The sequence below is a fragment of the Delphinapterus leucas genome, chromosome 6 (assembly GCF_059928025.1).
Source record: "Delphinapterus leucas isolate spDelLeu-1000000601 "Yukka" chromosome 6, BTC_Dleu_Yukka2, whole genome shotgun sequence".
Lineage (NCBI taxonomy): Eukaryota > Metazoa > Chordata > Mammalia > Artiodactyla > Monodontidae > Delphinapterus > Delphinapterus leucas.
In genome coordinates this window covers 35448495-35466163 of record NC_143134.1, presented here as the reverse complement: position 1 = coordinate 35466163, position 17669 = coordinate 35448495, and the positions used below count along the sequence as shown (strand labels likewise).

At 41.3% G+C, this 17669-nt stretch overlaps 1 protein-coding gene across 1 annotated transcript in view; it reads right to left on the bottom strand.

The window, feature by feature from the left end:
• Window positions 1-224: 224 nt before the first annotated feature.
• Window positions 225-17669, bottom strand: part of WNK2 (WNK lysine deficient protein kinase 2) — a 157057-nt gene continuing 139612 nt past the window's right edge. Inside the window, exons 29-30 of the mRNA XM_022564623.3 lie at window positions 3272-3383; window positions 225-415 (exon numbers count right to left, since the gene is read on the bottom strand). Of these exons, the coding sequence (XP_022420331.1) occupies window positions 390-415; window positions 3272-3383 (138 nt within the window). The 3' untranslated portion in view covers window positions 225-389. The remainder of the gene's footprint in view (window positions 416-3271; window positions 3384-17669) is intronic.

Here is a 17669-nt window from a genome sequence, read left to right as displayed (position 1 = left end):
CACAAGGACCATGAGCTACCCAGTGTACTGTAAAGCACCATCTAAAGTGTTCATCACCACACTCAGGAACCCCTCAGCCAAGGACACTTACCCCCAGACCTGTCCCGCTGTGTGGCCCCAGGAGTTTCTCCAACACTCTCATTCACTTACCAACCATCTCAGGCCACCTGCCGGTCTGGGGACCACAAGAAAGGAGTTTGAAAAACCAACGTCCTGTTTCCCCCAAAATATTTTTTATTCTTGCTTACATTTGTGTTTCCAATTGTGAATAAAAAATGCTTAGAAAGTGGTTACAAAACATCGTGAACCGGACACGAGGTGTGGGCTCGCCTTCTCTGCATGAGATGACACGGGGCCTGGCGTCTGGGTCTGGGTCGGCCTGCCTGGGCTCAGTCGGGCTTCTCACTTTCAGAATCTAGAAAACAAAACCGCCACAGCTCATTACAGGCCTGACGCGGTCACACGAGGCCCTGGAAGTTGGAATGGCGACACCAGAGTGGTCACGCTCCTTGGAGGGCTGGGCTGCCGGACCATGACCCAGGCACTATGCATACATACCCCGGGCTGCCTCTGCCATCTGGCCACCTTCCACACTGAGCAACCGCCCAAACCAGGCAGGGTCTTGCAGGGCCCACTGCCCTGGAGAGCAAGGTACCTCTGGCTCCACAGGCACAGCAAGCAGAGTCTGCTTGCCGACCTGCCCGGCCTCTGCTCAGAGCTAGCGCTGAGGCGGAGCACTGCAGGTGGCCAGGGGCACAAAGCCTGACTGCATCTCGGTGGAAATGCAGGACGAACAGACCAGGGCTGCCACCCCAGCCGCGGGGAGCCGGAGGCACCACGACCCCCAGCTTGAGTACACGCAGAACACACGCAGGGGCACCAGCTGCTGACCATAAGGCCATCAGGGCCGGCGAGCCAGGAAAACATGCTGAATTCCACGGGGCCCTCCCCAAATCCGCACCAAGGCCCTGCACCTACAGGACAGCAGAGCCCCTCAGGTGACCCCAGGGCAGGTGGCCCAGCCCCCCACCCAGCTCTGTCCAAAGTGAGTCACACAAACCTGGCTTTCTGTGAGACAGCCAACATGGACAGGGGGCAGAGACACCATTTAGTTGGCCGTGAGGCTCATGCCCTCCATGGGGCAGAGTCCACTGTACATCTAAATGCGGTTCAAACTCAGAGTTTGAAAGCCGAGTGAACAAGCCAACCTAGGCCCGAAGCCACAGAGCTGGCATGGGGTTCCCGCCCAACAGCCCACTCTCGTCCTCTGAGCCATGTCGGCTCAGCGTCAATCACACCCGGCTCCTGCCAGGAAGAAAGTACCTGCCACTCAGCCCCCAGGCCCCTCACGGCCACCCCGGCCTCCTGGGCAAGGTGTTGACAGCAGGCATGGGGCTGAGAGTGAAGCTGTCAGGACAGGGCAGTGCTGCCTGCCAGGGCTACCCACCCCACGCTCCCTTTGAGACTGGCTGTTCAGCTTTTACGTGGACAGAAGATAAGAAAAAGATGTTGTTCCACACTGTTTTCAAGCAAAAATGTTTATTTTTCTCCTTCAAATATACAATCTCTTGGGGAGTCTGTGCCACTGACCGTTCACATACAAGGCCAGGGCTCCAAACCACATGTCTGGTACAGCAAGGGGAGCGGGAAGAGGGCGGCTTCCACCACCCTCAGGAACCAGGCGCACATAATTCTCAACCCAAGGACCAAGGGGCACATTACAGAGAACAGAAATCTCTTACTATAGTGTCATGGCCTGGCAGAAGAGTCTGTATAATCACCTAGAAAATTCAATTCTAACTGAATTGATGGAATAATATATTTAAATCAAAATAATTCAGCCAGTCCTAGTAAAGTCCCAAAGTACAGCAGAACTATACAATTCACAGCTGGGCAGCCCAACCAGTGGCCTCCCAGTGGGAAATGGGAAATATCTTGGTCAGTGAGAAGCAGGGCCTTCAGCTCCCACCCTGGGCTGTTTGGTGCCTGTCTGGGATGAGCCCCACTGAAATTTCCAGGAGAGGAACACTCCCACCCCTAGCAGAGCAACCTCAGTGCCTGGAGAAGTGTGGAGGCCAGAGGTGGGGTGGAACAGCCTGTGAACACATGGCAAAGCTAGGCCCAAGTGGCCACAGGCCTCAGTGCAAATGACAGAAAAGGAAGGCAGGTCAGTAGGAGAGTTGGCAGGCCCCCAGAGCAGAAGGGGTCCACTGTCTCTGCAAAGCAGGCGGCCTGCCTGTGCTCCTGCACCAGACACACACTTGTACCTCCCCCACACTCACAGCAGCCCTGCAGGCTTTGGGTCATGAGGGCGTGTCTGCTTACCTAGCACTTTACAGCAGGTTCCACAGAGCCAAACACAGATGCTAACATTCCTGACTAAGAGACCAACTACCAGTAGCAATGCACTGCCCCAATAACCATGCATCCCTGGGCAGTTTGCTGGCAGTGCCCGTGGCACTGCAGTTGAGGGAGTGTGTCCATCTGTTTGCTATCTATGACCATACAGCTGGAGAGACCTCGTTTTATGAGTACAAAGCAGAACTCTTCTAGCATTTGCAACTCTTCAATATTCAAGGTCACTAGTTCAATTTCTTTTAAAGCACGTACAACAGAAAAGTCAAGATCAGACTTTAGCTTCAGATTTTCAAATCATTCATGTCTCTGCAACTTAACAAGGGAAATAGAGATATCAATACACAAGCCAACTGTAAATGAAATACATCTTTTCTGATACATGATCTTTTAAAACACCTCTTCCCATCAGGGAATGGAAAAGCTGGAATTCAAGGCACTGTACTTCTGCAGGGTGATTACAATGTTCTAACCATCAACTCAAGTACAGGAAGTGAGTGCAAAGACAGCAAGTGTGGACCACGGGAAACTAAGAGGGAACAAGGTCTGCAGCAATAAAGAAAGCAAGGACTGCCGCCCTGGCTGGGCACCCATGGGCAGGCGGGGCAGGACTTGGAGGCCAAACCACAACCTGACTCCTCTGGGCTATTCAGTTCAGTATGTTCCACCTGGCAAGTGGTGAGACAGAGGAGCTATGTGATCCGCAGCCTGGGGCCAGGCATGCTGACCATAGGTGGCCACAAGAACATGGGGAGTGCTGGCGTGCCTGTTGCACCCAAGCCTGGCCCCTCATCGAGGCTCCAGCTGCCTGCTTGGGCTGCCCAGGGCCCCCAGGACACTGGAGCTGGGATCAGGCTTCCATACTGGCCCAAAGGCAGTGCGTAGGGCGGGGCTGGAAGGCAGGAGAGAGCAGTACCTGGCATGGGCACAGGCTGGGCTGAAGCAGCTCCAGGAATGACCGCGGTGGGTAGAGGGCTGGGTGCCGGGGCCAGACATGGCATCCCCACTGCTGTTCGAGACGTGTTCATCTACAAGACAAGAAACGTGGCTTCAATCAGCTAGCCTCCCTCAGTGGCCTTGGGGGTCCCCACAGTTTCTCCATCCTCAGGAGAGGGTGGTCTCAGGACCTGACATGGGGCACCTTTAATGGCTGATGCCAGAGTGGAAGTACGCAGCTGGGAGGCAGCCGCCGTCCCTCCCTCCTTCCACAGAGCTGCAGCCTACCCACCTCTGGGCCACATGCCCCGACTGTCCACAGGCCAGAGTGGGCTTCAAAGCAGACCCCTCAGGACATGAACCCTGAAGTCGCACTAAGGGGACCACACACTCCAACCCAAGGCCTCCTGCTTGATTGGTCAGTGCCATTATGGCAGGACCAGAACAGCTGGGAGCTGTGCAGGGTTGTGTGCCCAGAGATCCGGAGTCAGTGGCAGGGCAGCCCTTCTGCTCTCTGCGCCTCAGGTATAACCCCACAGGAGAAGCAGCACAAGGACTGGGAAATGAGCTGTGATGGCTGGTGAGGCCAGCATGGCCGTGATGCAGAAACCTGATGAGGCTACTGCAAGAAAACAGAGTAGGGCCCAACAGCCTTCAAACTGTCTAGACAAAATGTTGGCAGATCTAACCAAGCAACTATAAAAAAAGATAAAACATCAGAGCCAAGTGAGGTTTGCCCCAGGAATGCAATGATGTCCCAGTAGAAATCACTGCATCTCACCACAGTTACATCCCAAGGGAGAATTCCATGTGATGCTCCCCACAGATGCAGGGAGAGTGTCTGAGGAGTTCCACCCTGCTTCATGGAAAGCACAGCTGCTGAAGCTGGAGGGTGCCTCCTCCATCTGGAAGGGCCTCTGCAGAACCCACAGCCAACCCTGTGCCGATGGTGCAATGCCAAATGTACTTCACCCAAGGATCCCCCTGTCCCTGGCCAACACTGTGTGGAAAGTTCCAGCCAATAAAAGAAAAGGAATAAGGGGCACAGACTAGAAAAGAAAAAGGAAAACCATCCTTATTTGCAGATGACAAGATCGTGTATGGAGAAAACCCAAAAGAGCAGACAAACCAATTTCTAGAACTAAAAAGCACATTTAGCAAGATTGCAGGCTACAAGGAACAGAAAACAACCATATTTCTATATACTACCAACATATAACTGTAAAGGGAAATTTTAAAGCAATAAAATTTACAACCACGTTCCAAAATGTCAACTATCTCAGGGTAAATTTAATGAAAGCTGTGTAACACCTTTACACTGAAAACTATAAAACTTTGCTGAGAGAAAATTAAAAAGACATAAACAAAGCAATGCCATGTTTATAGAAAGACTCACTACTGTTAATGTGTCAAATCTTACCCAGATGCTTAACAGATGCGATACAGTTGGAATCAAAGTCCCATAAGGCTATTTTGTAGGAATATACAAGCTGTTTCTAAAATGTAGGTGGAACTATTAAAGACCTAGAAAAATCAAGAAATTCTTGGGAAGGGACAAATTAGAAGTATTAACAAACTATACATAAAACAGATAAGCAACAAGGATTTACTGTATAACACAGGGAATTACACCCAATATTTTGTAATAACCTATAATGGAATATAATTTGAAAAAAGAAAGTAACCACTAGCTAAGGCTTCAGCAAACAAAACCAGCAAATGCTGGGGAAGGAGAGAATCTGTTTTCCAGAGTTATCACTTATAATATTCAGATGTCCAGTTTTCAACAAGAAATCACAAAATCTTTACAAAGAAAATGAAAAGTATGATCCATACAGAGGGAAAATTCATTAATAGAAAATGTCCCTGAAGAAGTCTAAACATTGCACTTACAAAATAAAGACTTTAAATCAACTGCTTTAAATATGTTCAAAGAGTTAAAGGAAACCATGGACAAAAAGAAAACCAGGAAAATGATTCATCAACAACATGAGAATATCAATAAAGTGAAAGAAGTTATAAAAGGAACCAAATATTAGAGCTGAAATATTAGAGCTAAAAGGTATAATAACTGAAATTTAAATTCCACTAGAGAAGCTCAAAAGCAGATTTGAGCAGGAAGAATAAAGAATCAGCAAACTTGAGACCACAGAATTGAAATTATCAAGTCTGAGAAACAGAAAGAATAAAAAAAAAAGAATGAAGAGAAGAAAAGTATACAGAGCCTATCAGGGAGAAGAGAAAGTGAAGGACAGGAAAAAATACTTGAAGTAGAGAAAGAAAAGACTGTCAACCAAGATTCTACAACCAGCAAAACGAACCTTCACGATGAAGGAGAAGTTAAGACTTCTGGATAAACAAAAACTAAGGCAGGTTGTTACTAAAAGATATGCCCCACAAGAAATGCTAAAAGAAGAACTTTCATTTCAGGCTGAAATGAAAGGATAATAGACAGTAACTCAAAGCCATGAGACGAAATAAAGAAAGCAACTACACAGCTAAATACGTAAGCCAACACTATTGTACTTTTGGTTTTAATTCCTTTTTTCCCCTATATGATTTAAAAGAATGCATTAGATAATAATTATAAATCTATGTGAATGGGCACACAATGTATAAAGATGCAATCTGTGCAAAAACAACACAAAGGAGGAGGGATGGAGACATATATGAGGAGAGAGTTGAAACAAAGTTGGTATTACTCAAACTAGGTTGTTATAAGGTTAAGATTTTAATTGTAATCCCTAAGGTAACCAATAAGAAAATAACAAAAACGTATGCAGAAAAGTAAAAAAAAGCGGGGGGGAGGGGATAAAAACCTGTAGGACATACAGAAAAAAAAATAGTTAAACCAGCAGAAGTCCTTTATTAACCAAAATTACTTTAAATGTAAATGGATTGAACTCTCCAATTAATAGGCAAAGATTGGCAGAGTGGATAAAAAAGCATAATTAATCTATATGCTATCTACAAAACACACACTTTAGATACAAACACACAAAGAGGTTGAAAGTAAAAGGATGGAGGAGGGGAGATCAAGATGGCAGAGTAGGGGCTTCCCTGGTGGCGCAGTGGTTGAGAGTCCGCCTGCCGATGCAGGGGACGCGGGTTCGTGCCCCAGTCCGGGAAGATCCCACATGCCGCAGAGCGGCTGGGCCTGTGAGCCATGGCCGCTGAGCCTGCGCGTCCGGAGCCTGTGCTCTGCAATGGGAGAGGCCACAACAGTGAGAGGCCTGTGTACCGTAAAAAAAAAAAAAAAAGATGGCAGAGTAGGAAGGTGCTGAGCTCACTTCCCCCCAAGAACACGTCAAAAATACATCCATAAAGTGGAGCAATTCTCTCTGAAAACACACTGGAAATGGACAGAAATATTCTTCTAAAACAAACGCTGTAAAAGAAAGATCCACACGAGTCAGATAAGAAGGGAAAAGAGCTATCAGGTTGGGACCCAGGCCCACAGAAGAGGAGGGGGATATCACCACTAGGAGATCCTCCCTGGGGACTGAGTGGTTTGAACCACATATTGGGTACCCCAGCCCTGGCGTCCAACATGCTGACATTCACATTACAGGGGTTCCAGAAGGAGACAAGTCTTCTTACTGGTTTGAAAACTAATAGGACTTCGAGGAGGGCTGTGAGAAACCTAGACCTGGCTCGTGACACAAGCTTGCTTACTCCCAGGAATGAGGTGTAGAATGGAGATTAAAACTGCCCCAGAATTCCGGATGGTTTCATGAAACCACCTAGCATGCATCCAGCTCATCTACCTCTGAAGAGCTTCCCACTAGGTTGAAGGCTGCCATTGCTGAGGAAAGTGTGCAGTTGGGGATGGAACTGACTCAGACCCAACGCTGCATATAAATGGGGCAAGGGCAGCCTTTGCTGGCACTCACAGAGGCAGCAGATCAGGAGCTGTATGGAGCTGACTAGCATTCTGGGACTGTCCCAGTGTACACCCTGGCCCACACCAGGTGCCCACTGCAGCCCTTTTGCTCCAGCACTGTGCCCCCTGAAGCAAAAGTGTCATTGCTGGGAGAAGGGAGAGAGCACACTTAGAGGGAAAGGAGCCAGCTCGGACCCCACCCCTGCTTCAGCACCTTGGGATGAGACCCCACCCCTGATAGGGTAGTGATGACGACTCAGCATAGAAGAAGCTTCAGCTCACACATGGCTCTGGCTCTAGCCCCTCCATCCCCAGCCCCACCACCCACCAAGTTGATACCAGACAGCATATCCTGGAGGAAGACATGACCCATGCTCACTTCAGATCCAGCTCTTGCACCGAAACTACTGAACACATGCAGACTGCATAGAGATGCTCCCACACAAGTACAACCCTTCAAGACCGAGATAGGTAACTGTTTTACCTAATTTTATAGAGATAAAAAACATTAAGCGAAATGAGAAAACAAAGGAATGTCTTTAAAACGAAAAAACAAAGAAAAAACTCTGAAAAAACAACTAATGAAAGAGAGAAAATTTACCAGATAAAGAGTTCAAAGCATTAGTAATAAGAATACTAACTGAACTAGGGAAAAGAATAGATGAGGACAGAGAGAATTTTAACACGGAACTAGAAAATATAAAAACCAGTCAGAACTGAAGAGTGAAATAACTAAAATGAAAAACACACTAGAAGGAATTAACAGACGGTAATATGTAACAGAGAAGAATGCATAAGTGATCTGGAAGATAGAATAATGGAAATCACCCAATCAAAACAGTAAAAAGAGAAACAAATTTTTAAAATATGAGAACAGTTTAAGGGACCTCTGAGACAACATCAACCATGCTAACCTTCACATTATAAGGGTTCCAGAAGGAGAAGAGAGTTGAAAATGTATTTGATGAAATTATGGCTGAAAACTTCCTGAACCTGGAGAAGGAAACAGATACCCAGGTACACAGAGTATCCCAAACAAGATGAACTGAAAGAGACACAGACCAAGATGTATCATAACTAAAATGGTAAAAGTTAGAGATAAGGAGAGAATTTAAAGGTAGCAAGAGAAAAGCAAAGAGTCACGTACAAAGGAACACCCATAAGTCTATCAGCTGATTTTTCTGCACAAACTTTGCAGGCCAGAAGGGAATGGCATGACATATTTATAGTGCTCAAAGGGAAGAATCTACAACCTAGGACAATCTACCCAGCAAGATTATCATTCAGAATTAGAAGTGAGATAAAGAACTTCTCAAATAAGAAATAACTAAAAGAGTCATCAGTACTTAAACTAACCCTAAAAGAAGTCTTAAATGGTCTTCTCCAAGTGGGAAAAAAAAGGCTACAACAAGATGTAAGGATTTATAGGAAAGGAAAAACCCCACAAGTAAAGGCAAATATATAGCAAAGGCTGTGGATCAATCACTTAACATAAGCTAGTACAAAGATTAAAAGACAAAAATTGGAAAATAAACTATAACTACACTCAACAGTTAAGGGATAAACATGAAGATGTAAAATATGACATCAAATACACAAAATGTATGGGAGGGGAGTAAAAAAATGTAGATCCTTTAGAATGTGTTTGAACTTAAATAACTACCAGTTTAAAACAAGCAGATACATAGGTCAACATATATGAACCCCAAGGTAACCACAAATCAAAATCCTACAATAGATACACAAAAATAGGGAGAAAGTAACACAAGCATGCCATGATTTGATAAAGAAAATAATCAAACCACAAGGGAAGAAACTAAAAGAAGAAGAAAATAATATAGAATGACAAAAACAACCAGAAAACAAGTAACAAATGGCAGTTAAGTACATACCTATATAGAATTACTTTAAATGTCAATGGACTAAATGTTCCAATCAAATGACACAGAGTGGATGACTGGATAAAAAACAAGACCCATCTATGTGCAAGAGACTCTCTTTAGAATTAAAGACACACAGACTAAAAGTGAAGGGATGGAAGGAGCTATTTCATGGAAATGAAAACGACAAGAGAGCTGGTAGCAATACTAATATCTTGCAAATTAGACTTTAAAAAAAAGTCTACAAAAAAGGATATTATATAATGATATAGTGATCAATACAAGAAGAGAATATACATTTATTAATATGTATGCACTTCATATAGGTGCAACTAAATATGGAAAGCAAATATTAACAGACATAAAAAGGAGACACTGACAATAATAGAATAATAGTTGGAGACTATAATGAAATATTGGTCTTAAATGACACATTAGACAAATTGGACTTAATAAATATATATAGGACATTCCATCCAAAAACAGCAGAATACACATTCTTTTCAAGTGCACGTGGAATGTTCTCTAGGATAGATCACATGCCAGGCCAAAAAACAAGTCTCAATAAATAGAAGAGAATTGAAATTACATCAAGCTTTTTTTTTCAACCACAACAGTATGAAACTAGAAACCAAGTACTGGAAGAAAAATGGGAAAAACACAAACACATGGAGACTAAACGACATGTTAATAAAAGAAACAATGGATGAATGAAAAAATCAAAGAGGAAATCAGAAAAAAACGAGACAAATGAAAAAAACCGCAACTTTGCACAATCTACAGGATGCAGCAGAAGCAAATATAAGAGGGAAGATTATAATAATACATGCATACCTGAGCATACAAGAAAAATCTCAGATAAACAACCTATCCTCCATCTAAATGAATTAGAAAAAGAACAAAGCCCAAGTTAGCACAAGTAATACCTAGTGAAGAGCTAATACCTAGTGTAACAACCTATTGTTACAGAAGAGCTAATACCTAGTGTAACAAACTATTCCAACAAAATGAAGAGGAGGGAACACCCCCAAATTCATTCTATGAGCCCACCATTACACTGATACCAAATCTAGAAAAAGACATTACAGAGAAAAGAAAATTACTAGTCAATATCTGTGATGAATATAGATGCAAAAATCCTCAAAAAATATTGGCAAACCAAATTCAATAATATATAAAAAGGATAATACACCATGATCAAGTGGCATTTATTCCACAGATTCAAGGACAGTCCAATATCCACAAGTCAATCAGTGTGATACACCACATTAACAAAAGGAAGGATAAAAATCACATTATCATTTCAATAGACACAGAAAAAGCATTTGACAAAATTCAACTTCCATTCATGATAAAGACTTGCATCAAAGTTGGTATAGAGGAAACATATTTCAACATAATAAAGGCCGTTTATGACAAACCCACAGCTAACATCACACTCAACAGTGAAAAGCCAAAACTTTTCCTCTAAAATCAGGAACAAAACAAGGATGCCCACTCTCGCCACTGAGAAGTAGTGCTGGAAGTCCTAGCCACAGCAGTCAGACAAGAAAAGGCATCCAAATTGGAAAGGAAGAAGTAAAAATGTCACTATTTGCAGATGACATGATGTTATACACAGAAAATTCTGAAGTTCCATCAAAAAACTATGAGAACTAATAAATGAATTCAGTAAAGTTGCAGGATACAAGATTGACATACAGAAATCTATTGGTTTTCTAAACACTAATAATCAACTATCAGAAAGAGAAAACAATAAAACAGTCGCATTTAAAATTGCATCAAAGAGAATAAAATACCTAGGAATAAACTTAACCAAGGAGGTGAAAGATCTACAACCTGAAGACTCTAAAACATTGATGAAGGATATTTAAGATGATACAAACAAATAGAAAAGATATTCCATGTTCCTGAATTGGAAGAATTAATACTGTTAAAATGGCCATACTACCCAAAGCAATCTACAGATTTAATTCAATCCCTATCAAATTACCCATGACATTTTCCACAAAACTAGAACAAATAATCCTAAAATTTATATGGAACCAAAAAGGCTCCCAATTACCAAACCAATCTTGAGAAAAAAGAACAAAGCTGGAGGTATCACACTCCCCAACTTCACATTATACTACATAGGTACAGTAATCAAAAGAGCATGGTACTGACACAAAAACAGAAACATACATAATGGAACAGAATGAACAGCCCCTCCCAAAACCCATAAACTTACGGTCAATTAATCTACAACAAAGGAGGCAAGAATATACAATGGGGAAAAGGCAGTCTCTTCAGTAAGTGGTGCTGGGAAAACTGGACAACTACATGTAAAAGAATAAAATTAGAACATTCTCTAACACCATATAAAAAAATCAACTCGAAATGAATTAATATCTTAAATAAGACTGAAACCCATAAAACTACTTGAGGAAAATTTAGGCAGAACACTCTTTGACATAAATCAAAGGAATATTTTTTCGGCTCTGTCTCCTAAGGCAAATGAAACAAAAGCAAAAACAAACATGGGACCTAATTAAACTTAAAAACTTTTGCACAGCTAAAGAAACCTTTGACAAAAAGAAAAGACAACCTATTATCGAAAGTGAGAAAATATTTGCAAGTGATATGACTGATAAGGGGTTAATATCCAAAATACATAAACAGCTCATATAATTCAATGTCAAAAAAACAAACAACCTGATTAAAAAATGGGCAGAAGACTTGAATAGATATTTCTCAAAGAAGACATACACATGGCCAAAGGGCACATGAAAAGATTCTCAACATTGGTAATCAGAGAAATGTAAATCAAAACCACAATGAAGTATCACCTCACACCTGTCAGAATAGCTATCATCAAAAAGACCACCAATAACAAATGTTGGCAAGGATATGGAGAAAAGGTTACCCTAGTACACTGTGGATGGGAATGCAAATTGGTGCAGCCACTATGGAAAACATTATGGAGGTTCTTCAAAAAACTGAAAATAGAACCACCACATGATCCAGCAATTACTTTCCTGGGTATATATCCATAGAAAATGAAAACACTAATTTGAAAAGATACAGTGATCACAGTGATCACAGGAGCTTCATGTACAATAGCCAAGATATGGAAACAACCTAAGCAACAGATGAATGGATAAAGAAAATGTGGGTTACATATATAATGGAATATTACTCAGCCATAAAAAATGAAATTTTGCCATTTGCATCAACATGGATGGACCTGGAGAGTATCATGCTAGGTGAAATAAATCAGAGAAAGAAAAATATTGTATATGATCAGTTATATGTGGAATCTAAAAAATAAAATAAACGAATATAACAAAACATATAGATTCACAGATATATAGAAAACAAACTAGTGGTTACCAGTGGGAAGCTGGAGGGAGGGAGGGGCAAGATAGTGGTAGGGGATTAAGAGGTAGAAACTAATAGGTATAAAATAAATAAGCTACGAGGATATATTATACAGCACAGGGAATACAGCCAACGTTTTATAATAACTTTAATGATGTACATCTATAAAAATACTGAATAACTATGTTGTACACGTGAAACTAATAAAATAGTTTAAATCAACTGTATTTCATGTAAAAATTCTTTAAAAAAAGAAAAAGAAAGTGAAATGATGGGAAAATAAACTCCTGAGAGCTGATCCAAGATGGTACAGTGGAAGGAGCTTGGGCTTACCTCACAACAAAACCGCAACTAACTGCTGAACAGCCATCGATAAAAAAGACTGGAAGCTGCCAAAAGAGATATTCTACATCCAAAGATATAAAGAAGGAACCACAACAAGATGGTAGGAGGGGCACACTCACAATATAATCAAATCCCATTACCCTGGGTGGGCGATCCACAAACTGGAGAACTATTATATTGCAGAAGTTCTCCCACAGGAGTTAGAGTTCTGAGCTCCATGTTAGGTTCCCCAGCTGGGGGTCTGACATCAGAGGGAGGAGCCCCAGAGACATTTGGCTTTGAAGGCCAGGAAGGCTTGATTGCAGGAGCTCCACAGGACTAGGGGAAGCAGAGACTCCACTCTTGGAGGGTGCACACACGGTCTCGCATGTACTGGGACCCAGGGCAAAGGCAGTGACTTCACAGGAGCCTAGGCTAGACCTACCTGCTGGTCTTGGAGGATCTCCTGGGGAGGGGGTCGTGGCTGTGGCTCTCCCTTGGGATGTGGACATGGGTGGTGGAGATTTCAGGGAGTGTGCAGCTACGTGAACTCTCAAGGAGGCAGACATCTTGCTTGGGTCATCAGCACCAAGACCTGGCCCCACCCAACAGCCTGTAGTCTCCAGTACTGGGATGCCTCAGGCCAAACAACAGCCCTACCCATCAGCAGACAGGCTGCCTAAAGACTTCTTGAGCCCACAGCCACCTCTAGACACATCCCTTGACACAGTTCTGCCCATCGGCCCACCAAAGGGCCAAGATCCAGCTCCACCCACCAGTAGGCAGGCACCAGACCCTCCCACTAGGAGACCTGCACAAGCGTCTATACCAGCCTCACCCACCGGGGCAGACACCAGAAACAAGACTACTACAATCAGGCAGCCTGCAGAACTGAGTCTGCAAATACAGGAATTTGTTCCAGACAAACAAACAAGATAAAACCCCAAAGAACAACTAAGCAAAGTAGAGACAGGCAATCTACCAGAGAAAGAATTCAGCATAATGATAGTAAAGATGATCCAAGATCTCAGAAAAAGAATGGATGCACAGTGTAAGAAAATACAAGAAATTTTTAATGAAGAATTAGAAAATATAGAGAACAACCAGAGTTGAAGAATACAATAATTGAAATGAAAAATATACCAGAAGGAATCAATAGCAGAATAAATGATGCAGAAGAACGAATAAGTGAGCTGGAAGACAGAAAGGGGGAAATCACTGCTGCAGAACAGAATAAAGAAAGAAGAATGAAAAGAAATGAAGACAGTTTAAGAGACCTCTGGGACAAAATTAAATTCACTAACATTCACATTATAGGGGTCCCAAAAGGAGAGGAGAGAGAGAAAGGGCCTGAGAAAATATTTGAAGAGATAATAGCTGAAAACTTCCCTAACATGAGAAAGAAAACGCTCACTTAAGTCCAGGAAATGCAGAGAGTCCCAGGCAGGATTAACCAAAGCAGGAACACGCCAAGACACAGTAATCAAATTGACAAACATTAAAGACAAAGAGAAAATATTAAAAGCAACAAGGAATAAGCAACAAATAATGTACAAGGGAATCCCCTTATGGTTATCAGTTGATTTTTTTTTTTTTTTAATCAGTTGATTTTTTCAGCAGAAACTCTGCAGGCCAAAAGGGAGTGGCACGATACATTTAAATGAAGAAAGGGAAAGAATATTCGACCCAGCAAGGTGCTCATTCAGATTCAACGGAGAAATAAAAAGCTTTACAGACAAGCAACAGGTAAAAGAATTCAGCACCACCAAACCAGTTTCACAACAAATACTAAAGGAACTTCTCTAGGTGGAAAAGAAAAGGCCACAACTGGAAACAAGAAAATTACAAAATGGGAAAGCTCACCAGGAAAGGCAAACATACAGTAAAGGTAAGAAATCATCCACACACAAATAGGATATCTAAACCCATAATTGTGAGAGGAAGAGAGTACAAATGCAGGATATTTGAAATACATTTGAAATTAAGAGCTCAGCAACTGAAAACAATTGTGTGTGTGTACATATATGTGTGTGTGTGTGTGTATACTGCTGTATCAAAACCTCACGGTAACCACAAACCAAAAATGTATAATAGATATACACACACATAAGAAAAAGGAATCCAAATACAACAGTACACAGAGTCATCAAATCACAAGAGAAGAGAAAAACGGAGGAAAGGAAGAAAAAGACCTACAAAAACAAACCCAAAACAATTAATAAAAGGGCAATAAGAACATATGTATTGATAATTACCTTAAATGTAAAAGGATTAAATGCTCCAACCGAAAGATACAGACTGGCTGAATGGATACAAAACTAAGACCTGTATATATGCTGTTTATAAGAGACCCACTTAAGCTATAGAGACACATACAGACTAAAAGTGAGGGGATGGAAAAAAGTATTCCATGCAAACGTAAATGAAAAGAAAGCTGGAGTATCAATACTCATATGAGACAAAATAGACTTTAAAATAAAGACTGTTACAAAAGACAAGGAAGGACAATACATAATGATCAAGGGATCAAGCCAAGAAGATATAACAGTTGTTAACATATATGCACCTAACATAGGAGCACTTCAGTATATAAGGGAAATGCTAACATCCATAAAAGAAAAAATTGACAGTAACACAATAATAGCTGGTGACTTTAACACCCCACTTTCATCAATGGGCAGATCATCCGGACAGAAAATCAATAAGGAAACACAGGCCTTAAATGACACATTAGACCAAATGGACTTAATTGATATTTACAGAACATTCCATCCAAAAGCAGCAGAATACACATTCTTCTCAAGTGCACATGGAACATTCTCCAGGATAGATGACATCCTGGGCCACAAAACAACCCTTGCTAAATTTAAGAAAACTGAAATCATTTCAAGCATCTTTTCCAACCACAACGCTATGAGATTAGAAATCAACTACAAGAAAAAAAAACTGCAAAAAATACAAACACATGGAGGCTAAACAGTATGTTACTAAATAACCAACGGACTACTGAAGAAAGCAAAGGGGAAATCAAAAAATACCTAGAGCTAAATGAAAACAGAATCATGATGATCTGAAACCTATGGGACACAGCAAAAGCAGTTCTAAGAGGGAAGTTTATAGAGATACAAGCTTACCTCAGGAAATAAGAAAAATCTAAAATAAACAACGTAAAGTTACACCTAAAGCAACTAGAGAAAAAAGAACAAAACCCAAAGTTAGTAGAAGGAAAGAAATCATAAAGATCAGAGCAGAAATAAATGAAACAGAGACAAAGAAAACAATAGAAAAGATCAATGAAACTAAAGCCTGGTTCTTTGAAAAGATAAAGAAAATTGATAAAACTTTAGCAAGACTCATCAAGAATAAAAGGGAGAAAGCCCAAATCAATAAAATTAGAAATGAAATTAGAAATGAAAAAGGAGAAGTTACAACCAATACCACAGAAATAAAAAGGACCATAACAGACTACTACTACTACTACAACCTAAAAGAAATGGACAAATTCTTAGAAAGGTACAATCTCCCAAGACTGAACCTGGAAGCAACTGAACATACGAACAGACCAATTACAAGTACTGAAATTGAATCTGTGATTTAAAAAACTCCAAACAAACAAAAGTCCAGGACCAGAGGGCTTCATAGGTGAATTCTTTCAAACATTTAGAGAAGAGTGAACACCTATCCTGAAACTATTCCAAAAAGTCACAGAGTAAGGAACACTTCTAAACTCATTCTCTGAGGCCACCATCACCCTGATACCAAAACCAGACAAAGATATTACAAAAAAAGAAAATTACAGAACAGTATCACTGATGAATACAGATGCAAAAACCCTCAACAAAATACCAGCAAACCAAATCCAACAACACATTAAAAGGATCATACACCATGATCAAGTAGCATTTATCCCAGGGATGCAAGAACTTTTCAATATCTGCAAATCAATCAGTGTGATACACCACATTAACATATTAAAGAATAAAAACCATATGATCATCTCAATAGATGCAGAAAAAGCTTTTGACAAAATTCAACACCCACTTATATGATAAAACCTCTCCAGAAAGCGGGAATAGAGGGCACCTACCTCAACATAATAAAGGCCATATATGACAAACCCACAGCCAACATCATTCTCAATGGTGAAAAACTGAAAGCATTTCCTCAAAGATGAAGAACAAGACAAGGATGTCCACTCTCGCCACTTTTATTCAACATAGTTTTGGAAGTCCTAGCCACAGCAATCAGAGAAGAAAAAGAAATCAAAGGTCTCCATATTGGAAAAGAGGAAGTAAAACTGTCACTGTTTGGAGATGACATGACACTATACATAGAAAATCCTAAAGGTGCTACCAGAAAACTACTAGAGCTTGTCAATGATTCTGGTAAATTTGTAGGATACAAAATGAATACAAAGAAATCTGTTGCATTTCTACACACTAACAATGAAAGATCAGAAAGAGAAATTAAGGAAACAATCCCATCTGCCACCACATCAAAAAGAATAAAATACCTAGGAATAAACCTATGTAAGGAGACAAAAGACCTGTACTCCGAAAACTATAAGACACTGATGAAAGAAATCGAAGATGACACAAACAGATAGAAAGATATACCATGTTCTTGGATGGGAAGAATCAATATTGTCAAAATGACTATACTGCCCAAGGCAATCTACAGATTCAGTGCAATCCCTACCAAACTACCAGTGGCATTTTTCACAGAGCTAGAACAAAAAATTTAAAAATGTGCATGGAAACACAAAAGACCCTGATTAGCTGAAGCAATCTTGAGAAAGAAAAATGGAGCTGGAGGAATCAGGCTCCCTGACTTCAGACTATACTACAAAACTACAGTCATCAAAACAGTATGGTACTGGCACAAAAACAGAAATATAGATCGATGGAATAGGATAGGACATCCACAAATAA